This window comes from Falco biarmicus, chromosome 8, assembly GCF_023638135.1.
Source record: "Falco biarmicus isolate bFalBia1 chromosome 8, bFalBia1.pri, whole genome shotgun sequence".
In the NCBI taxonomy this organism is placed as follows: domain Eukaryota; kingdom Metazoa; phylum Chordata; class Aves; order Falconiformes; family Falconidae; genus Falco; species Falco biarmicus.
The window spans coordinates 55234762-55259992 of record NC_079295.1 but is presented as its reverse complement, the minus strand read 5'-3'; the positions used below and the strand labels follow the sequence as shown (position 1 = coordinate 55259992).

The following is a 25231-nucleotide window of genomic DNA, read 5'->3' as shown; positions in this document are numbered from 1 at the left end:
AATTCAAGCATACTCTTAACACTGAGCTTCATCTGAACTGTAGGAAACGACCTAACACAAGGAAAGCGGAGGACTATTGTGTTAAATTTATTTTTGAAATTAGGTTGCTATAACAGCTTTGCACAACTCGCCGAATCCTTGGTTGAATTCCTACTGGCAAATAAACCTGAAAAACTTAAAAGTCACGGAGAAAGGTCTGGGCCACTAAAACGGCCTTTCAGACCTCCTGCACATAGTGTGCACCAGTCTGGGTTCTCTCACACTAACTTCATACTTTGCTGTAATTGTTCGACAGTTACCCACTGCTTCCTACTTCTCGTTTTCCAAAACAAATCAATTCTACCACTAAAAAATACAACATTTTTCTGTGCTGGCTTCCAGAATCCACTGTCAGAATATGGCCAAACTTTCTAATCAAACTTGCACATTCTTTCTCTTTTAATCTCATTAAAATCTAAAAGCAAGCCAACTGTTTTCAAAACTTGGATTCTCCTGGCAAGTACTATGAGAAACTCTGAGCACATCATGCATTTTATTTTGCTTCCTCATTTAAAACTGAGACTGACAATTAGTTTAAACATTTAAATATTTGTAAACCACAACAAAACAGGAGATGTTTCCTCTTTCAAAATAAAAATTCTATCAATCCAATTTACTTCACAATTATTTAACGTCTGTAAGATCATTTTAATTCTCTGATCTTTTGCTGATAGAGATACTCATAATTAACACCAAGAATACAAAATAACAAAGCCCTAGTCTTCAGACTGCAGCATATTCTCCAGTGTTCACACAGGCGCTGGCTTTACTGGAGAATCGTAAAGGCTGAGGGCCTTTGCAAGTATAATGCTTTCATGGTAATCTTTTATTTAGAAATCCAAGAAGCTCACGTAGTCCTCAAAGCAGAAAGTTTTAAGGAACCTGTCCTTCATGGAAAGCTATCAGCAATCTTACCACATTTCTGACAAGGCTCAGAAGCCTCTGCACATTTTAGAAAACGTTAAGCACTTTCAAAAACAGCTCTGCCTATAAAGCCATAAAAATCTTGCTTGTGGTTTCTAAATTACTAACAAAACCACACAAACTCCTTCACTTGGTACACCCATTCTTGGCAACAAAGCATGCAGCACAGATATGATTCCCACTGCAGATCTGTGACCACAATTTAGGTCAGCAGACTCCTCACTGCTTTGCCACCTGTGTCACTTCAAGGCAATAGGATTTTTCTCCTTTACTAGTAGGGAAAAATCCAAAAAAAACTCAGCCAGCAGCTAGGAAGTATTTCCAGTGCCAAATACTACTGAAGAGGTTTTCAGAATCAAATACTAAGATTGTATTTTCCCCTTCATTTGATTCTTATTTTCTGCATTTGCTTCATCTAACCCACAAAATACCAACACTTGACATTTCAAAACATTTCTCAGGAGCCAGTTTATAAACTGCTCCAGTACAGAACAGATACAAACTTTCCCTGCTCACTGAATTCAGAGCTCATCACACGCCATTAATTTCACACAATGCAATACACAACACAAACTAAAGAATGCTTTTTTGGCAGGCCAGGAGGACAGCTAACTGTGATTTACCAATTCTGTGTCTGGCTTTCGTAATTTCATATTAAGATAAATCTTTGCTACAGGAGTACCCTACCTAAGCTGTAACATAAATGAAGCCTTAAGGTAACTTATCAAGCAGAGAAAAAGATTTAATTCTGATGATCAGGATGCTTGCCTATCCCCTGCTGAGCAATGAGGCAACTACAACGTTGGTTTGAATTCCTCAATCCCGTTTTAACTCTCCCCCTTTCTTCAACATTTCAGATAACTGCATAAAGGGTCTAGGACAGATTTACTAATCTCACAAGACATTTGAGCAAGGATTATATTACAAAACCTAAAAAATACAAAATGTTTATGCAACCAATTCAGCTGCTTATTAATAGCCTATGCAGAGGTATTTTTCTGATAACATGTCTGAGATTTAAAATGCTATTACCTGCTTCAATTATTTTGTCACCTCAGTCCTTCCTGCAATACTCCTCCCCATATAAGAAATAAAGAAAGCCAATGATCTTTTGCAAAAATCTGCTTTTACTGTCTTTTATTTTAAGGAACTTAATGAATAAGAAACACATTCAAATTTTTGTGTCTTCACTTGAGACACTTAATGGGCCCCTGCCCATCTCTCTCCTTTTTTATTTTTTTAATCAAATTTTTTTGTCTAACATACCTCCAAATAAATGTATTGCGCTTTCTTCTCTCTATAGGATGCACCAAAAAGACTGTTGTGCACAATCACACATGCAATTCTGTATAAAGTACACAGTTCCCAATGACAAAGATATTCTGCTGAAGGGACACGAAAAATGTATGAAGGAATCCTACAGCACTCAAACACCAAAACTCACTCCAAGCTTGTCCTGCAAAAAGTGTGCCCAGGCTGAAACACCTAGTGCTCTTTATTGGTTCTTGCTGCCTTCCAGTCTGCAGGGTGGTAGCAATTTCAGGTGTATTTTCTGCCATTAACTGTGGAATATTTACATGAAGAGGTCAGCTCAGGAGCAGACTGTTGAAAGCAAAGGGACCAGCAAGCAGGAAGATCTCTATCTCTAAGGCCACGGTTACAACTAGGCAAATTATACAAGCATCCATAGTTAGTATTAACATCATAAAACCATGGAAAGGACAGAGTAACTGAACGCTCAAAGTTAAATTACATTCGTACCCTCCTTCTCACTACCTTGCTCTAGTTGTTTGACAGCATGCAAAGACTAAGTTAATGTAGTAATACCTGTGCAGTTCTGTACCTAACTCATTCTTTATTCCAAGAGCTCCTCAAGGCAGGGATTCTGTTCTTTACCTTGGCATAGGGGCCAATATAGTAACACACTGCCATCTTGTACTTCACCCATTGCCACGCTCTCATTTCTTTCTTCTCAAAGACCAAACCAGATTAGCTTCATGAAGGAGTTCCAAGGAATTTCAAGTTTCTATGCGGACTAATCACTGAAGCTACCAGATTTAAAGGGGACAAATATTCACACTGACTTTTTACGTAACCTGACTGTGAGAACAAGTGAGACCCAACCACAGCCTTCTACCAGGCATTAGCTCTACCACCAAGACAGCTTCCCACCAACCAACTTCAGGAAAGCTAGGAAACTTACGTCAATTTGCATATACTCTTTCATATTCTACACCACTCATACAGGCTCTAGGAAAAATATCCAAGCTGAACACAACTTTGCTGAAGTGATTCCAATTTCATAAGCTTTCATGAATGAATTAATCATTTTAACCACTGATTTTTAGGGACAAAAAGTGACAAACAAGAACCTGTGGTACAAGCAAGGGAACCACTACAGGGGATATGAGCTACAACTCTTGCAAATGAAAAGAGTAGAAAGGAAAACAAAGCCTCTATACCATCACCAGCCACTTGTTAAATATTATATAAATGCAGAAAAGTGTAAGAGTTCAGATTTTTAAAAAAAGGGGGAGTGAATAGGTTTTCTCTAAGACTATACTGAAACCTTTCCATATTTCTTTAGAAACTTCTAACTGTAGATGGTCATAGGTGGCCAGTTTCTTATGCTGGAAGGAAAGTATGATCAATACACAAACAAAAGAGTTTCAAGCTTTCACTGAAACTATTTATGCTGCTAGTCATTTTTCTTCTCCTAAAGAGAAGATAGGGAGGTAATCTGGTGCTGGTAACTTGGGACTTGCCAAATTTCACAGGATTAATTCTAAATGTGAACTAGGTATCTTTGAATCTAATATAGAAAATACTTAGGGTTTCATATGTTTTATTTTTAAATTATAGAAAAATATTTGAAGTACAATCTAGTTTTACCATTCCAACAGCAAAGCCTTATTCTGAAATTATTCTACAGCGAACTATATTTTGTAATTGTAGCCAGATTGACAATGCTGTGCACAAGGCCATTAAAATATGAACTATTGTATTTTATTACCTTTTTACTCCTACTACTCCCTGAGGGCAGGTAGGGTTGATTATACCTCAAGAGTTAGATTTTATCATCACTTCATGTTTCACAACACATTTCATATGCAATACATGGACCAGATGTTTCTACCACAGGTAACAGTACATTTCACCAAAAGTTCTGTAAGGTCACCTCAAGCCCTATTTCACTAGTGAAGAATGTAATTGTATCCTTAACCAAACCAAAAGCAGAAAAATGAAAACTATAAAAAATATCTATATTTAACCTACCTTTGGTTAACTTATCTCTATATATGAAGGAGCAATTCAGAGACCAAGACAGGTATTTTCAGAGGTATATATACTTTCTCAAATTAGAACATTAAAACTGTACCTACCTATATGTATTACACAGAAAGGTATTTTTTCCTATTTAAAAGAGCCTTATAACTGAAGTCTTAGATTACATTTTCAATAGGGAAGCAGATAGTGTTATGAAGTGTTGCATGGCAGGCAAAAAAAGTCCTGGGTTTTATACATTCCTTGATTTTTGTTCTAAAATATCAAGGACAAAATGCTTAGGCTACAGTTCCATGATTGTTAACGCAAGACATGCACGTGTGCAAAAATTTGCCCAGTTCAAGCACATAACCTCATTTTTGTCAAATTACCCTGACCAAATGATACATTGACTGTGGAACAGGCGCCAATGCATGGAAAGAGCGGCTCAGACACGTGATACCTGATCCAGGATAAATTCTGTCAATATAGAACAAATTAATCAAAATTTTAACAAATCTACACTGACAGTGAACTTACTGCGTGACAAAACTTTGTGTCTTACACTCACAGCCATCTTTACAGTATTGTCAAATGTAATCCCCATTTTAAAAATTGTTTTCAAAAATAAGCTACTAAAAAGGGATATGAGAGATGCCCTTTTTTGTGGATTTCAAACACTGACTTCAAAGAGCGAATAATATTCAAAGAGTATTTTCTTTTTCTAAGACAATCTCACAAAAATTAAATACCTGTATATAAACACATCTGGAGAATATCTATGTGTCACACTTAGCAACGTCAAAGTCGGCATGAAACCACAACAGTAGACTACATTTGGCCACACAGTAAAATCAAGGATTAACACCTTTGGAAGTACTGATTCTGCAAAAATAAATTGGCAGAGATGCCACAGCATTTTTTCTAAAGCCAGATGCCTGAAGACAAGTATTTACCCATTCCTTCTATCAAGAACGCTAACAAGATTAAGTTTCTGGTGTTCTGTAGCATTTCAGTACAGGTCTGACTAGACTCATTTTAAATTCCAGGTCACTGTCACAGAACACAACCAACATACACAAAGCAAACAGGTTTCTTCCCTTCTAAAACACTAAAGAGAATCTACCTATAAAAACCTTCCATCGCTGGCGCTTCTGATGGTAACACTGTTTTACCTATTATGCTGAATTAATTAATTAAATTCACATGTTAAAAAGGTAGAACCTGACTACGATATAAAGCAGATTATCAGCATAATAATTTACAATAGTTTTATTGTTGACAACTTTACACAGCAAAAAACCAGGGGGAGGAGGGGGAGAAAAGCTGAGAAACAGTGAAAATGAAAGCTACGATTTCCAAGGCTTGTGAAATGAACTTCAAGTTTTTAGACTTTAATCTGCCTAAAGCAAAACTGTCTCGCTGAAGAGATTGTGCAGTTATATTAAGAAAAGAATAATCTTGGGAGAAAAAAATCCCATTAATGTCTCTCATTCCCATTCACTGCACAAACCCAGCTGCAGTGGCACTCAAGAGGCACTGCCACTGCGCGACCCAGGGTGGAAAGGCACAGGTGCTTCCAGCTCAGCACTGTTCAAGTCCACCTCCCTGAGAGGCCCAAGGTAAGTCCTAGATGGGGCAACTGAGACAAGAAGTCCTAGACGTGCTTCCAGCATGCTATTCAAGCACAAGTCTGAAGGTGAAATGGGGGGGGGGGGGGGGGGGAAGGAGGGAGGTTAACTATGAAAACACTGTGGTTCGGTATGTGTGAGAGCTTTCAAAACCACCATTATTATTCCTTTACTGCTGATGCTCTGGGTAGCCTGTTCGGTATGTGTGAGAGCTTTCAAAACCACCATTATTACTCCTTTACTGCTGATGCTCTGGGTAGCCTGCCATACCTAACAGTGCCACACAGACTGAACCTCAAGAAGATGATCTTTCATACATTTCAACAACCACTTAACTACTCATGAAAGGTGACAAAAGTCAGCCTCACTCCTCTCAAAAACACAGAAGCTTCAAAGCTAACTTTGAAGTTTTCTTCACCGTCAAACAGAAGAATACAGAGCTATCTTCTCCTAAACAAACCTGCTATAAATCCAAAATGTGACTACAGCTTCATCTACAAGGTATCAATACTTTTTCTGTAATTCCAATTACTTTACACTGGGTTACTGCAAATCAATTTAAGTGGACCCCTTAAGTATCATACATATTTGAATATAACACTTCTCTCTCCTTCACGAACCCCCACCAGGGTCAGAAATAACAAACCAAAAGCAGAGAAACAAATCATGGAGCACAAACCTCTGCTGGAGACTGGATGTTAACTGGAATTACACTGAACTTCATTTTATATTAATATATGACTTCTGGAGGATAGACAAACAGTTATAAAAACATCCAATTTTTTCCTTAATACATCTTCCAGTTTATGGTATGAAATAATTGGCAGCATTTATCTTTTGAACACTTGAACTATTACTATATTATCTTTAAAAATAAGAAACAAAAGGCAGTTTGCAACTGGGAGAAGAAAAAGCATCACATAGCTTTGCCAGCAAAGAGCAAATCAGGTTATCAGCCATAGAACTACTTCAAATGTGGTAACTTCAGTAAATTCCAAAACACTTACTAACAATGGACTTTCTGACAGAAGGAAAGAATGGGATGTCATATAAAATAAAATCTAACTAGAAATTTTTAGCATAAGTGACAAGAACAAATTATTGAACCCACTATAGAATTTATTGAACAACTTCTGAAAACACATGGAAAAGGTACAAAAACTTCACAAACCACCTATTCACAGTCATGGTTCATATGCACTGTGCTCCGGGATTCTTTATATGTAGCACTTTGCCTCAAGAGATGCTGGGATTTGCCTATAGAATCACACCTATACCATGAATTCTGCCCAGCTTTGATGAATAACCTGAAATGTAATTCCTGCATGTGACTTGCAAGAGCTGCATTTACACTGCCACATACTTAACACACTGTGAGATTTAAAACTAGAGTTCCTTAAGAACAGTAACAGGTTTAAAGCTACTTATTTTTGTCTGTGGAAGGAATGATCACAAGACAGCCTGCAATGCAGCATGAGGGTTTTGTTCCCTTTTTAAGCATCCTCTTACTTCACTCCCAAGCAATAAGGAAACAGTAACACAAGCAAGTCAACATGCAGCACGCTCACGTCTCTGAGGCATAATGTTTTCCCATTTTTAATTTTTACAGTAAACAGCAGAGATAAGGCACTAATTTTTCCAGTAATATACCTGAAAAATCTGTACTATACACTTGTCACATCCAATCCAAATGGGAAGAGAAACTGAAAACTGTACTTTAAAAGAATCAGTACTTCATTTCCTCTGTGTAGATTCAAAATACAGGACCCGGCACCACATTATTTATTCTAACAATTTAAAATGACACATGAACAACAAAGACGTTCTTTAGAATGCCTTCAGAAAGCTATTCCTATCTCCCTCATCATTTGTGTGCTAACACTAATGACAATATGAAGATTTCAGTGTCACACTACTATAAATTACTGGGAATTTATTAATGGATTATAAATTGTTTTATATATTTGATTTTATCTATCACAAATATCCCCACATTCCATACACAAAATTTATCCTTTTCTCGTACCTACCCAATCTGACTGCTGAGCTGGGATTCTTGTTAATAAGATTTCTAAGTAAAGCTGAAGGAGCACCACTCCCTGCACCTCTAAAGACACTCGATATCTGCATATCTACAGACAGCAGGTGACTGCTCCACTCACCTTAAATCCAACTATTAACATTATAGTGAAGTAAAAAAAACCCACCACCCAACTAAAAACCTAGCATCACAGCTATCCATCTGCATTACACCAAATAGTACATTAAGCCAATATGGATAAATCTACTGTAAGATGTATTTTAAGATTTGCCTCATCAATAGTTCTTATCATTCTACCTAATGCTGAATTAAAATAAGTAGATACTGAATACACAAGTTCTATATGTGTCACCATGCTTTCTCGAAATACCTTAACTAACTGATGCAAAAATCAGATCTCAGGCTGCTGCATAGTTACTCTTGGATATATGCAAAGACTGTTTCTGTTACGTTTCTGTTATGAGTTTCCTACGAGCTTGTTCCCCTTTACACGTACACCTCATCTGTCACCTACTTATCTTCCCTCAAAACTCATCCCCATCTCATTATACCTCCCATTTCTTCTTTATCTTCAGGTTTAAGAATAAAGCACTTCAGGCTTTTTCTTTCTACTCCTTTCCTGCCATTTCTAGCCTGATAAACGTGATGGTAGAGTATGCAAAGCGTGGCTAACATCACCAAACAAAATTAACAAAGTGAGCAAAAGACAAAAGACAGGTAGTTTCAGCAGTTTGGGAGGGAAGGCAGGCAAGCCCTCTGTCTTCTAAAATAAGGCACAGACACTACTCACGGAATACAGCTCCAAATTAAAGGCTGCTTTGAAGATGATCCAGAATGGTCAGAGATTATCAAAGCAAGAATTCAGAAAAGGAAAAAAAGAAAAAGAAAAAAACCACCAACACCCCCTAAAAAAACCCATTTGGTGGATAGTGACATTAAACAAAGCAGAAGATTAAACACATTTCTAAAAAAAAAAAAGGATGGAATTAATTTAACAAAGATAAACTTAAAAAAAAGAAAGCATGAAAACCTTAGAAAGGTTTTAATCAGATTAGCAAGGCTGCTGTCATGGAATTCAGCACAATTTTGTTGGCTGTAACACTTCTGAGGATCAAATCACTAATCTAGCCATGAAAATTTTTAGCAGTATTTCAATGTTTTTTAAAAACATTTTTTGTGTTTTAAAAATCTAACTGCCATGTCATTTGCAGCACATACATTCCTAGGAAATATCTTGTCTAAGGACTAGGAGAGGCATTTAATTTTCCATACAGACTCTGGAGATGGGAGGGCATAGCAAGAGGCCTGCCTATGAGAAATGTTTCAAGGCTGGACAAAAAAAAAAGTTGGTCTCATGCTCCAATGAAGTTAACAAGAATCCTAACACTGATTTCAAAGCTGGACCAGTATCAGAAAACCCTGGGATATTTGTACTGCTCTGTGGTGGTAAGGGAAGGAATTTCCTGGCCTCAAAGGGTGGTTAACATTAATGCCATCTAGCTTATTGCTCAATGGCTCCAGTTTAGACAGACAGCATAAATCAAGGTGTTGCTCTTCCTCAGCTGAATTAATACCCTGCCTCAAAATCCTTCAGTAGTGAAGTATAAACATCTAGTTGTTTGACATCAGCATTATCAAGGCCTGTACTTCTATAAAAACACAGGTATTACCAAGAAAGTTTAATCCACTCAGTAATTCTTGTGTAAAAGCAGTACCAGCATAGGTAACCAACAGCATCAGCTTCCTTATTTTATTCCAATACTATATTTAACATAATATATATTTAACATAAGTCAAACTCGAGCTCTGAATGCAGTTCCAAAGGCACATAAATGTCAACACTTTGAAAAATTCCCCAAACTCTAAGCAGCACCATAACCTACAAACTACTTCCTACACACTTGAAATTAAAAATATCAGTAAATCCAAGCAAATTAACTTAATGCCAAGAGTAATTCACCTCTTCCAACTAATGTTTTCATTCATTGAAAACAAATACTAAATGTAGTGCTACATTTCAGTATAATTTGGATTCAGCTATAATTTCCCACATTATTCCAGATGATTGCAAAAATGTTTACTGTATCATCTTAAATGTTGCACCCGTCTTAGGATTTTTGCAGTTTTCAGCATAAGAGAATTTGCAGCAAATAGTAAAATGAACAGCAGTAACTTAAACTACTGCTTTATTTTTTAAATCATATGCATCAATGTACATGGATACAAATGGATTAAATTATTTATTAGGTAACACATTATCTTTTCTGAGATAGTATAAATGGGTCTTGACTTTTCACAGTTGGTAACAGAAAATTAAGGTGCCAAAGTCAAGGAATAATCAGGGGGAAAAAAAAATCTCATAGTCTTTAAATTACACTCTACCTTTGCCCCAGGGCAGTCTGTGTTCCAGTCCACATGTCTTCCAAAGAACAGGCAAATTCTCGTTTAATTTACGCTTGCCTAAATGCTGCCAATCCCAGACTGCTACAAATTAAACCCCTTTTTTTAAACTGAACCCATTTTCATACGTCATACAGTGCCACAAAACTAGGCAATCATTCGCTAACAGCAATTAGTCTATTTTCAAGACTTTAACTGTCAAACCCACCCTGTGTACACCCATGTTCCCTCTCCTGCTACACAAGCAACCCACCCCCAGCGCACTCCCACTGCTGACGGGCCTGTGGGTTTTGCAGGTGAGGAATCGCAAGCCTGAATTATGCGGGGGGGGGGGGGAGAAGAGAAGAGAGGGGGGCCCGCCTGTGACTTTAAGAGTACAGCCATATTAAAAAGCCTCCATTGTTTAATACTGTTAGGTATTAATGGTGTTAAGACAAACTGAGAAGAGCATGCAGACTTCAGCACGCCTTCAGGAAGCACAACACAAACAGTGACCTTTAAAGCAGAGCACGATCCAAAGTTTCTGGAACCTGCACCTGAAGGTAATACTCTGCAGGATTTTCCTCTCCCCCCTCCCAACTACAACAGAAGTCGTGTCAACTTGCATCAGCTTGCAAATACAGCAGAGGTACGGCTACAAGGACGAAGCAAGGCATGCGGCCGCCCATCGCTGGGCACAGCCCTAAAACGAGCAACCGCGCTAGGAAAGCGAAGATACCTCGGAGTGCGAGCTCCTCGTGTGCCGGCGCTGCGGGCCCCGGGACGGGCACCCCGGCGCTGCGGGCCCCGGGACTCGCAGCCGCCGCCGCTCCGCCGCCGCTCCGCCGCGGCCCGGGGCACCCAGCCCAGCCTCCGGGATAGTCCACGCAGGCAACAACGGCAGGGGGGGTTTCTAGCCCCCCTCCTTTCCGAGGGCCCCCTCTAAAGCAGAGAGCGGCCGTGCGGAGCGGGGGGCTGGCTTTGACCACGCAGTGTTTTCAGCTGTGTTTCGCTGGGCTGCCACTGCAAAACGTTTCTCTTGGCCCGGCCCGCGGTGCCAGCGGCGCTCACCTCCGCGCGGGAGCCTGTGGTAGTGCCAGGTGAGACCCGGCAGCCACCGCAGGGGCCGCCTGCCAAACGCGTCCCCCCCGGCGCGGGGGCTTCAGCTGGGGCTTCTCCCTGCCTAGCCTCGTGGTTTTTTGCAAGTTTGAGGCATGATTTTTTTTCCTCCCAAATCAAATTTTGTCTTTTAATCCCAATCAAATTAAGCATCTCTCGCAAAGAAGCGTTTAATTTAAGCCACAAACCCGAATGTCAATTTCAATCGGAAAGCTGGAAGTTTATTAGAAACCAGCCAATGAATGTAAAATCATACATTATGTATGGTTGTGCTTACTTTATGTAAAGGTAGAATCCAGTCTATGGTCTGATTCAGTATTTATTAATAGCTGATTTCTGTTCATCCTTGTTGCCCAGGTGATTTCATTTTCATACTAGATGGCTGGCTGTTCCTAAACAAAGGCTCTGGTAAACCCCAAATACTGGAGAGCTGGGGATATATCAACACACTTCAATTGCTAAGAGGGGAACTGGGGGGTAAAAGAAGCACACCAAAAGACTAAAAAATGAAAATATGGAATATTGCCCCAACATTTTGATTATTAGCTGCATTTGGAAAGAAAGCATGCCCTTACTTGTTAGTAGCAGTTCTAATACTCCTACTCTGACCAACTGAAAATAGTGGCTTGCAGCAGGAATGGAAGCTGCTTTCATACAAAATTCACACGGACTGTGCTTCCCCGTCACAGCTCTGCCAGCACAGGCTGTGGTTTACTGCTATTAGACCTGGTTCAGGCTTATTTTGAGATAGTAAAACAATTGGGTTTCCTCTTAATTAACGTGCACTCAAGTCTGCAAATCCCATTAGCCTTTCCTGGTGACTGCATAGGAGGTAAAATTCAAGAAGATCCCAAGTAGGAAATATTCACCACAGTAATTCATTGACAGTTTCCAAAGACAATTAACGGCAAACTTTAATTGTCCACAAAAAATTGTCTACAGGCTGGTGCAGTAGGAATGAAAGGTTTCATGCATTTTATCCTTAGTTGGATACATTAAAAAGTTGCAAATGAGTAAGCCTTAGATCAGATTGTTCTGAAACAAGGCACACAAATGACATCAACCACTGATACTGGTCTCACAAGCCTGAGGCGCAGTTCCCCTGTGAAAGCTTGCTCACGTAAAGGAGGCAGCAGAGGCGTGAATATGACTGCAGCATCGGTACAGATGTACATCTGCCAGAGGCCTTTGCCTTTCAGAACTCAATAACTAGATCATTTAACTCTGCCCATAGACCAAGAGTAGGGAAGAGAGGTTGATCTTAGCCATCAACCTCAAGCATTCCTCATTGCTATGAAAACAAAGATGGTTTTAAAATTTTAAAACTTCAAAATCTATTATTTTACATTAAAATAGCTCAGATTTTGTCCTGCGCATATATAAAGGAGCACTTCCTTAAAAAAAGAATTGTAGCCTTTGTTATCTAGCCCTTGGCAAAAATTGGGACTGATTCTCACCAGATTCTCATTAATTTCTGGATGGTATTGGAAACCAAATTGCCTATTCTACTAAATTACTACGAACACATTGCATAATCCATACAGCTAGAAACAACTAGTTCAGTTTCTTATCTGATATTCAGAAAATGCTGTCAACTCTTTTGATCCCTTTCTTCAAAGAACATTTTATAAGGTTTACATACTTCCTTCACTTCTGAAATAGTTTTTCAGATCAATATTAAGAGGCTGATGATTGCTTTAAAAATAGGTATAACCACGTTCTTGCAGAAATCCTGAATGGTGCCAGTTCTCATCATTCTGGCTTTCTATAACTAAACATTAGAGCTGCTGTTTGACTCTCTCATAGGGTCTGTATGTATACTCTGACTTTACAATACTTCTAAAATCTTCCTTTTTGCACTTAAGTATGTTTAGTTTTTAGGGACTATTTCACACTTAACAGCAGTCATGCAGATACTAAGCTATTCACACCCAAATCTTACAGGAGTCCTTTGCAGTGCTAGAAGCAGATACACTGGCCTGCTTCTTTAATCCATTTCACCTTGCATAATTTCCAGGCAATAATCTTATATTCTGAACTGAGCCATAGGATATTTCAGTAATGAAACAATCTGTGGTTATAAAGTATTCAAAGACGTTTTGGTGTCACTTAACAAGGAAATATTTAGTCAATCTACTACTATTACAGTAATGCTCAAATTGCCATCTGGAAGACTCGGATTCAAAAATCAGTCTCTGGATCCCAGGCTCAGCTCACGAAGGCCGAATACATTGTAAAGAAGATGCAATTAGTCTCCAGGGAAAGGCTTCTGCAGGCTGTCATTGGCTCTGCAGCATGCAGCACACTCACTCATGTGGATAAAAATAACATATTGAAATGGCAGCTGCTCAGTAAAGGAAGAGGATTTGAGCAGGGATAAAAATATACCTTTAAAAGAGGAAAGAAAAAGGTAAAATGCCTATCAAAAGCATTAAACGGTAATACTGAATGTACTGAATCAATGACACTTAAGAGTCACCTTTGAACCTTAAGCAGGAAACACTATTTATTTCATGCAAGACAACCCAGGAACATAATCAGTGACCTAAACAAATCCAAGGCTAGCATAGCCTAATCACCTCAGTCAAGAACACACACTGTGAATGGATTTTGTTAAATTTTGAAGAATTCCTACTTACAATTTTATTACAGGGCACCAAACCTGCTGTTCTGAACATACCATGTGAAGACAGAAATTATTTCCAACAGACAGCAGGTTCTAAACCGTGACTGGTATTTATTACCGTGTTCATAGCCTAAGTTGTTTTGAAGGTATATTTTAACATCGTACCTTTTTCTCTTGAAGTCCATTACAATATGAAAGGGGTGGTGTTAGTGTTACACACTGAATTCATGTTGAGTCAGTATTAAAGCTTCTTGAAGACTCACAAGACAGCAGTGAGACCTATTAGATCATCTAAATTATTTCCATGCCATTCTGAGATTACTCTCTACAGTATGTTTTATTAGTGTCTTGCCCAGGCTATTTTTAAAGTCTCAAACCTAGAAGCTTTTCCTTTCTGAGAGTATCCAACTTTAGTTTAAAATCACTGTACGCGCTGATTAACCCATTTAAAATGCAAACCAAAAAACTTCTTATGGACCTGCTTATTTAACTGCAAGTCTTTGAAACGGCAAGCAAGATTTGAACTGGCAACCATAGTTTGTCATATTTTAAGATTTCTAGATGCAATGTTTTTAAAGATTGCCTTCAATCAGTTTAAAGATGAGGCAAGAAGACAGTGAAAACAGGAGAGATACAGAATCTGTTAAGACATAATCATACACTAACTGATATGGATGGAAATAAAACACAGAAGGCTTGTGATCACATGAGCCCTTCTTCACACTCCACTTGAACTATGTTCTGTACCAGCAAGTTACAGTTTTTTCCAGCTGTATCAGTTGGTTTAACTAAAGGTATTTCCTCTCCTTACAAATCCCGCCCTGCTTATGGATGATCACTGCAGCATTACCATGACACAGTAGATGCTAGTTTGAATAAAGTTCCATTCTTAAGTATATTACAGCAACTAAGTTACTGTATGCTATGCCAGATAAGCTGCAGTCCAATTCAGTGTCCTGCATATTTCCCTATAAGCAAACGTAATGTTTTTGTGGAGGAAATTGTTGAAAAATGAGACTTTGCTGCAAAGTATTTCACATAGGCTCACTTGAATTTTTCACCTGTTTTGAAGCTTTTCCTTTATAGTTTTATAACTATTAACCATGAAACAGAACAATTTATAAAGAACAAATAATTCCCTGAGCAATACATGACTGATAATTACTGTGCTTTGATCAGTATGAAACAGCACACACAAAACTTTAGACAAACTATAGCTGACTCTGCACAGGAGATTAACAATCAAGCTCAAGCAGGAATTAACACGTATCAGAACTATACTTATTCTTTGCTGACACACATATTCCATCATTCTTAAAACATGGCAAGCGCGCAAGAATTTTTTTCAATTGAAAAAAAAAATTCAAAACATTTAAACAAAAAATCATAGTACTGTACAGAACTACCCTTGTGTAGTTGCTGAATATAAATACATATGAACCTGAGTTTGTTAAATTTAAAGAGAAATTTTGTTTGTTCTACAGCCATGTTCCCTTGGGTTGTTATCTTGCCAGATTTCAGTGGCTAAAACCTGGGCTGGGCTTGCCTGACAGTCGAACAGAAGGTCTCAGGGCAAATCTCACATGCTGCAGTCAAGGAAGGGGACCTGATTCTTGCTTTAGTATACAATGCTGGGGGCATAGGATGCTGCCAGACAGCATATAAACCCAATTAAACTATTACTACTTGTCATTAATAAAAGCCTGGTCGCCACTACATAAGGAGAGAATGTATTTTGGTTTTTTAATTCATTTGGCATTACTTTGAGCTACATCAAGCTCTCCTTGTCATTTCAATAGAAAAGTGTATTTTTTTTGGTGTTTCTCATCACCCTGACTGCTGCATAGTACTGGGGATGTAAAATGCAAGCTGCATTTCAGACCACAGTGAATGCAACAAATGCAAGTTATTGCCAGTTTATCAAAGGTCGGTCTTCTGAGCAAGAATCACTACTAAAACAAGTCAGATTTCATTAACACTGCATGCCTTGGTATCAAGAAATTTACTTTCAGAAACCACAAGTTATTGCCAGTGTATCAAAGGTTGGTCTTCTGAGCAAGAATCACTATTAAAACAAGCCAGATTTCATTAACACAACAAGCGCTGATAGCGAAAGAAATGTACTTTCAGAAACCACAAGTGCAGATTTGGGTTTTTAGTGGTCTTATGACTGATAACAAAACTAAATGTTTAGATAATGAGCATAAGTAAGTTTGACTACTTTTACTTATACAAGCAACCATTGAACCGAAATAGATACTCATTATACAGAAGAATAAGAAACTAGACTTCTGAATTGTATACCATAAGCAGTTTCTATTCAGGTTTAGATAAAATATGTAGACAAAGTTTTGAATACTTTGTAAGTTGAAGTATTTTCAAAGTAAGATTACCTTTGCCAAAAAAAAAAGAAAAAAAAAGAAAGAAAAAAAGGTAAATCCCAACTGCAAGTCAGTTCAATCTCCCTTTTCCTCTCTCAATGGTACAAAGAATTCTGCAATTCAAGGCAGCACCAAAAAGAGAGGTAAAAGAACTAAAAAAAATCATGATGAACTATTCAGTGTTCTTCTCAAGATGACACAGATAAACCTCATTCTTCCCCAAGACAGAAAGAACTATGACTTCAGCAGGAAAACACTACTAAGAAAAAAGTTACGTCTCACTGAGCTGCACAAGATTCCTGAAGTTGATCATTTTTACAGCCTGTACACATCATATCTATTAAAAAAAAACACTGGCAGCTTAAACAAAAGATCAGCTTATGTTTGTGTTTTGCATTGTTTTGTATAAAGACAAAACACACTCAAGTGCTCAGGTGTGGCAATAGCTTCATCGAGAGACAGCTGAAAAGGAGGCCTACCGGAGCTGACTCACATGCATTAGGTGCACTATGTAACTTTACTTTTCCTAACCAAAACTTAAGTTTTTTATTCTAAGTAAGCACAACTTCCCAATTATTTACTGCAGTAAATAGTCTCTTTCTAAATTTACCTTTCAGTGAATCATTTTCAGCTCTCATTATGTCAATTAGGGAGTTCTCCAGTGAATGCATGTCAAAAGTCCTTGTGCGATCCTGCAAGCAAATAAATTAAAAAAAGCACTAGTTTAGGCAACACAGAGTGTTAAACAAGACCATCTGAAACATAAAAACTTCAGTTTTGTTCTACATTACCACAGCAGAATTAAGCAAGAATACATACACCACTAAAGTCAGTCTGATATAGGAATATTAAAAATCAGAATATTCTTAAATATTAATCTGATCTACAGCTCTCATAACCAATCATTTAAGAACCCAAATTCAATATTTAGTCTGTACTCCTTGCTATACAGTTAAACTTTGTTTAAAATTATTTCACAGCTAGGAAGTAAGCATCACATCCTGGGAGACAGAATTGCAAGGAGAAATCACGAAATAGGTATTTCAGCCCAAATTTAAGAAGATCTAAATTCCAGAAACACACAGAATTTCCTTCACCTAACCACTACCTCAACTACTGAAATAATCAAGTTCTGCACAGTCAGTTCAAATTCTGCATAATTGTAAAGCATTCAATACAAGCAGTAGTGGTCCAAACACTCTGGTTTACTAGGTGACAACTTTGCTCTGATTTTTAATTCCCTGAATTCAAAAGTTTGGTATTCCAAGCATTACTAAAATTGAAGGATGACTCAATATCTGGGAGGCAAGACGTCTCATGTACCTTATTGTTTCATTATCTCAAGCCATTTGAAGTATACTTACCAAATATTTCTCCTTCATATTAACCAAAGGCATCATTTAACACACATATGGTTCAGATCTTCCCAACTAAAACAATCAATTCCACATCTTACAGATCTGACATTACAGTAGTATAAGGCAACATAAATACCCTGGCACTACATTAATCAGCAAATTCAGAGTAACTTCAATTATATAAAAACTGAAATCTTTACAGTATCATAAAAGGTCACTAACAGAGGCAAAAAATCACTCATGTTCCCAAAACTATTCACCTATCCATGTTATCTATGTATTTATACATTTGGACATTTGTAGAAACACTTGGATAGATTTTTATAGAATTATAGTAATCCACCTTGAATTTAATTATTCTGTGTCCAAGAACTCTAACATCAGTTCTAAGGATTTTATTTTATTCCTGTTCTAAGAGATTCACCTCTGAACTGAGATCAAGCACGGAAAGTATCTGTTCAAATAAGAAAGCAAAATGTGAGCAATTCAAGGCAGGCATTTGCTCTAAACTGCTGCTCCACAACCATTGTTATTACAGCAGTGAAGATATGTTTTTTTGTCCCTAACTCTAGCTGTGAAGCTGAAATTTCTCCAAAGCACACAGATTCAGCTTTGATTGCTTTTAAAACCAGTGGTGAACTAAAAAACAGTATTGCATGAAGACTGTTGCGTATCAAGTTATAATGTTCTTGACTTCCAGTGATGAAGTGCTAAAGTACTATTGATTGCAGTGTTGCAAGAGGCATTCTTTGTATCAGACAATGATCGGTCATCTTGGACTTTTAACACCTAATACTATTTTAAGAGCAGGAACCCACTAGCTCCTAGAGCCCTGATCCATTTCCAAGTTCATAAGTTACAATCTGACTGCTAAAAATATACTATTCTTTAATGAAATTTTCTAATATTTTTCCTCTCTTCAGAACAATTTATTACTGACACAGAACAGGTGAAGTATTTCTACCCAGATGAGCTGCATTTCAACAGCATTAGAAAAGACCAGAGTTTGGAACCATCTGCTTTATTAGTCTAGCCCAACATCAGATTTGCTATAAAAAGCATAGCGCTTGCCTTGTCTCTCCACAATATTTATTCCCTTTGTCATTTATATTACAACGTAATTAAGGCACCATAGAAAAACTATCATAAGCATTTAAATTCTTCAATTCTGTGGTTTACTTTCACATATTTCCTACTGGTTTCTTCCTTTCCCAGTAGTATTTATGGTTTTGTTTTGATTTATATGTTACTAATTCATAATTATTTCAAACTCTAGTTACACTAAAATACCTTTGCAAGATTGACTAAAAATCCTTGGGTCTGTATCCTAGACCCATAAGAATCCAACAGCTGTGTAACTCGGGAATGGATACTAGAAAACAATCTCTAAATTTTCAGCAGTCCTCACAACATGACAAAAATAGCCTAAAACACAGGTGGGAGCATTTTCTGAAAAACTGACATCCCTCAGTAGCTACTCCTTCCATTCTGGCTTTCATAGTGTATTGTGTTTCTCTGTGTGGAATTAACCTCCAGCCCAACCCATGAACAGCTACAAAATTCTTATTTCACAAAGTGCAGAACCTCAGTAGTTCTAAGTCTTTGTTGAATCTGTGGCAATTAACATTTCAGTTGTCTGAGATATGTGAAGGAAGAAACCCAGGCTGAGTAATTTCTAGTTTATTGTGCTGTGTATGATCTGGAGTACAGGAGCCTGAAGACAGTCTCTTGTCTCTAAAATGTCTGTGTTACGTTGGGTTGAGCTACAGTAACAAACAGAAGGTTTTGCTGCAACGGTTAAGTTTTTAATACCGAGAACAGACAGTTTAAACATTTGACAAGAAAAAATGGAATTGAACTGGTTAGCTGATAGGGACACCACATTCTCCCAATGTAAGCTTTTTGTGTTGAGTAGTTTATAATTTTCCCCTTCTGAGTGAGCCAGCAAGTTGTCACTTTTGTAGTATAAGGTCCATAACCTTCTAATCATACTGCAAGCTTTTTACAACACGACCCTGCACACCGATACAAAAGAACAACTGGTCACATTCCTACCTGCAGCTATTAGCAAACACGTAAAAAGACCTGGCTAAAATGCGGCCCACAGTCATACTCATGCTTTCCAGTGGTTCCAGTACCTTGTCACAGCACTGGAGAAGAAAGACTGTCATAGGCTACAGCACTCTCAGATTGCTGCTATGTTACTATTTATTTCTTGCCTATCTTTCCAACAAAAGGTCTCTGTGCTACAGCATATCTAATCGTCATTGTCAATTCATGGTGCTGAATTGCCCCAGCCTCAACACCCTTGGGAAGATCAGTCTTGTTCCTGGGTTGTTTGAAACAGTTTGCTCCTCCAAGTCTCTGCTTATCATTAGAAGATAGCAAACCACGTTAAGCACAACACTGAGAGCCACTACTAGTGTTACATTGCATTTGGATATATTCCTGAAATTAATGCAGCAGTCTACCTCTCCGGGAATGCAGAGTAATTCAAGAACTTGGTATATAAGTAAGCCTGTATACATCCATCCAAGGAAAAGATGTCAGTCACTTATGTCAGCAATATAAACCAGTCAAAATGGCATGCTCAACTGGTTCAGAGGTTCATACAGTGCTTATTATAAAATAACTCCATTAATTTAATTGACTACTTGCCCTGATACTGAAAGGGTCCACACTACTAGAGAAAGTCACCATTAGTAGCTTTTTTAGAATTTTTTTTTTACAATTTAAAGGCCTTTTTATAGTGAGGCTATTTTGAAAAAAGCACAAATTTTGCCAGTCTTCCAAGATGGCCAGCACATTTTATCAGAAACACATATCTGAAATATATATGTATTATATATCTAACATAAAAATAAAGACTGATGACAGGTAAGTGGTAGTGGTCATATTGCTGAAGAAATGTGTAACTATACATTTAATTCCATAACATCAAAAAAGCTATAACAATCAAGACATTGATCATTAACTGATAACTAAATGTGAGCTTTTCTCAGATACATGTTAGTTGAGTTATAATGCACATAAGTCATGCTGTACTTAAGAAAAAAATACTTCTTTTTTTTTTTCCAAAGATCTCATGTAGAGAGAATTAATAAAAATATGGTGGTGTTTCTCATGGATCAACTCACAAAGTTACAGTGCTTTCCATGGAGCTGGATTGCTTACTGTATACTTTTTTTATTTATTTATAAAAAGACTTAGGAGTAATAACTACCCTGGAATAAAGCAGAGTATGTTACACTTCAGTCACAAAATAAGTTAACTACAGCCTGATATTATTTACCCAGGTTGATTACAAGAACATGGCTTTACATGTATTTGTTTAGGGCATCCAGAATTTTGCTTTATTGGGGGCTCAAAGCACACACACATTTACCCTTGGAAAACAGAGCTGAGGTAGAAAGACATCAGGTTGAACACAGGGCCACCAAAGAAAACACAAAAAACCCCAAAAAACAACAAAACAACCAAAATCCCCAAACAACCTGCTGTCTTAATACATGACCATGTTTAAAATGTCAGCCAACATTTCAACAGACATTCATTAAACGTAATTTTGAATAAGCATTATTGTTTTCACAATTATATAGAAGAAGTGACAGCTAACAGATCAGGTTAAGAGAAAGCTATCGAGACCGTAAATATTCTACAACAGCAAACACAATAGTTTCGAACTATATGCTGGCCAGCTCTGTCTACAGAAAAATAAAACTCTTCTGATTCTCCCACTGTCTAGAAATCATTTGTGTAAGTATGTGAGTGCTCATAACAATGCGATCTTATTGTTAAAGCACAGGGAGAACGCAGGACTTCATGTCACAGTTTTGTCATTGGATTCATATAGCATGGGCAAACCAGTCTGTAACAACAGCGGTTTCCCCACTAACACCTATACAGATTATTTTATAGTTAGCGGTCTTGTAAAAAATAGAACCACGTGTAAATAATCACTAAATTCTGGTTCCTATTCCAATTTTATTTTTCAAAGTCCGAAGACATTTCATTCCAAAAAGGAAGTTGCTTGCAACTAAGCCTGTACAATATATACTGGGACAACCTCCTATGCCAAAGAAATGAAACATTAATTTTTCATGCACAGGAAGATCATACTTTTCACTTAATAATCCCATACTGAAATACTCTCGCACATCAGAAAAATGTACATGTAACTTAACTATTGAAGCGCAGATTCCTTATATTTAATCTGTACCCACAGCATTATCATCACCTGAAAACTGAGATTCCAGAACCTAAGGATTTCTATTCAGTGCTTCCCCCCCAGTGCTAAAAACCCAAACTGCACAAAAAAGTAAAGCCTGGCAAAGCCTGAGCACTTGCTGATAGCTAAGGCTGTGCCTGATCTTAAGAAATAGGACTTCTCTGGAGACAGAGGCATCAATAATAATGCAAAGTATGCCACTGCATTAAGGAATTTATCGAAGGTGATTAAGCTGTATTTATGGAGTCGGTGCAGTTGTAAAACTGGGCCTTATTTTATATATTTAAATCTTTGTCAAACCAGAATACTTGTGAAATTTGGAAAACTCACAACTACATTTGCTACCCACATTATAGCACGGGAAGCCTGAAACTTTCTGAAACCTTGTATGTATTTCCCACAATTCAAAAGCCTTTTGTCTCAGGCAAAGTAAAGTGTGTAGGGAGAGGTAATATTGTAGGTACTAAATAGAAGTTCCACATTTTTCTTTTAATTGCAAAGCAAATTTGGACTAGATTATGATTCTGGGTAAGCTTCTCCTCCTTCCCACCATGCTGCAAATGCTGTATTCCAGCTCCTAGTCCAGTATCCAGTGAATTAAAGGCTTTGAATAAACAGGTTTTTCCTGAAAGGATGTTGCTGTATGCTGCCCTGATCATCTTTTATAGCTTCACCAGGGAACAATAAGAAAAAGCTGGAAAAGTGACGCATAACAGGAGTTTTTTTGGGAGGGAGCACTTCTGGTTTAGTCAAACTTGAACTTTTTTTTTTTTTAAGTGTTAGAAATTACAGACCTTTATAAAAAATTCCAGTAACACGTCTGATTCTATTTTAGCCACACATTAAGTTTTTATGTATCTTCTAGAAATTATTTTCCACAATATCTTATGTTCTTAATCTTTATGCTGGACTGCTAAGTATGCAATTTTCAAAGCAAAATGCTTAATAAGAGTACTCCTTTTAATCTTACAAAAATACAAACATAATTCAAATAGCTTCTAACAAAAGCTCTCTTTAAAAAGAAACCCTGAGGTCAAAAACGCACAGGAGGGCCAAAGCTGAAGTATTAACGTCAGTCGTAAGTTTATAAAACAAGAACAGTGTTAACTTCCACAGTACTTAACTTGTGCATGTCATACCACATTAGAGTGCTTCTAATTCCACAGATCAGTAGCTGTGGGGAACAGCACACAAAACACTAATTACTACACAGCTGATGTAGTTGTAGAAAAATGGGTGAACAGACATTCAAAAATCCAACTTCAAGTTTATATTCTATTTTAAAGTGATAGCTTGAAACTTCTTGGAATAATTGCTGCTCCTATAATAAAAATGTGATTCTGCAGAACTTTTTGCAAAACATGTAGCCTCATTTTATGCAACCAGCCATCATGACTTATGAAAAGGTTCCTCAAAAACAAAGAAGAAATATTAAAATAAAGAGGCACGGTAAAGAAATTTATTTGCAAAATTCCTTCAAGAGGAAAGATTGGCAAATGCATTCAAGAGGTTATTTTTTAATTCCAGCTTCCCATGATTTTGTTTAATGCACTTATTAAATCAACCCATTTCAAACAAATCATGATGTATAGCTCAGAATTAAAACACATTCTGTAATCACGTATGTGTTTTCTCAAACATTCCATATCTGCCTCAGGGAAGAAAAAGTCTCTCTGGCACAGACCCTCAATGGATTTGGAAGGGGTTATATACCTGGAAACTAGCCACTACAGAAGAAAGGAAAAAACATTTTGAACAAGTGGATATAATGAACTGCTCTCATGTATAAAATTCTTTGAAATGGGCAGTTATTTTCAAGCCTAATTCCAGGAAGAAAGACAAATTATTTTTAAGCATTTTTACAGAAAGCTGGACGCTATTGCTTAACATGCTTGTGCCTTCAAAGAGCAATTTAAAAAACATCGTCACACATTTGAAGATGAGATCTGGAAACCTGGAAATGCCTATCAAAGCAAGATTTATGCGTTGCATAACAGGCAGGATGTTCTACTCTTATGAGGAAGTACAAGTACATAGCAAAAGAAAAGCCAAAACAATCTTTACGGCAATGCTGCAGTAAAATGCAATGAGCACTTAGTTTGTCAGTGCTGCTGGGAGAGAAGTAGAAGGAATTATTTTTTAAAAAATCAGTAATTTTGTAAGATGCAATAGTCATAGTGAAAGCATTTTAATTTGTTAATTCTCAGGGAAGGCTGTTATATCCAAAAGGCCCAAATATTTTTTTTTTTTTATTCAGGAACCATTTTTTCATTTGGAGACCATTTCCTTTTCAAATGAACACACAAAGAACAATGGCTTTTCTCTTTTCAAAAGATCTTTGAAGGGGGAAGCCTGCCCAGTGGCTAAAGCACAATATCAAAACTTGATTTCATTAACAGATCTGGTAACAGTCTTCTCTGACCTTGCTTCCAGTTCCATCTCTGCAACAAGAGGTTCCTACAGAGATGCTACTTCTGAAATGTTACACGAGACAGAATTTCAAATGAAGAACAAAACCCACAATGTTTTGCATGCAGCTCTCAATACCAAGCAAGCAATCCTGAAATTGCAAGATTACCAAACAGATCATCGCAGTATTCTCCTTTCATCTGCACTATTTGGAATGCCCGTTTCATCACAAGCATCTAAGGTCTATGGGCAAAAACATTTGAAGTGAGGAGCAGTTCACATTAGTGGTTTATAGGGACATTATGCAATGTTGTCCTCTCTGAAGAGGAAATGACCACTTACACTTGGTTACCCTATTTCCATCAAAACAGACTTCTGTGTTTCACCAAGCTTTGGAGTAAAGACAACCTCTGAGAGAAAAAGAGAGCGATCCCAAAATATTTGCAGTTGATGGTTTATATATTGCCTTCTAAAGAAACTAATTTTCACTAGATTGCAGCAACACTTGTTAATGATTTAAGCAGCAACACATAAATATTAAATGAAAGGGATAGTTGTATCAAATTACTCCATTATGTTGCTGAAGCAAAGACAGCTTTCAATTATTTCCTAAACAGGAATCTAAGAAGATTCTAGTAACAAAACAGCCTTGTCCAGTACATGATTGCATCAAGGATACTTCATATAAATATATATATATATGCATGAACACAAATATACAATAAGCAAAACTTATTTCTGCTTTGAGTCAGGCATACAATCAGCATAATAAAATGAAATAAAGAACACATCAAAGGTCAATTTTTACATCATTTGTTTCCAGCAATTCAAA

At 37.3% G+C, this 25231-nt stretch overlaps 1 protein-coding gene across 2 annotated transcripts in view; it reads right to left on the bottom strand.

The window, feature by feature from the left end:
- The window catches only part of CPEB4 (cytoplasmic polyadenylation element binding protein 4), a 45282-nt gene that overhangs the window by 15055 nt on the left and 4996 nt on the right, over window positions 1-25231 (bottom strand). For both annotated transcript variants that reach the window (XM_056348114.1, XM_056348115.1), the window contains exon 2: window positions 17015-17096. In XM_056348114.1, coding sequence (XP_056204089.1) covers window positions 17015-17096 — 82 coding nt within the window. The remainder of the gene's footprint in view (window positions 1-17014; window positions 17097-25231) is intronic.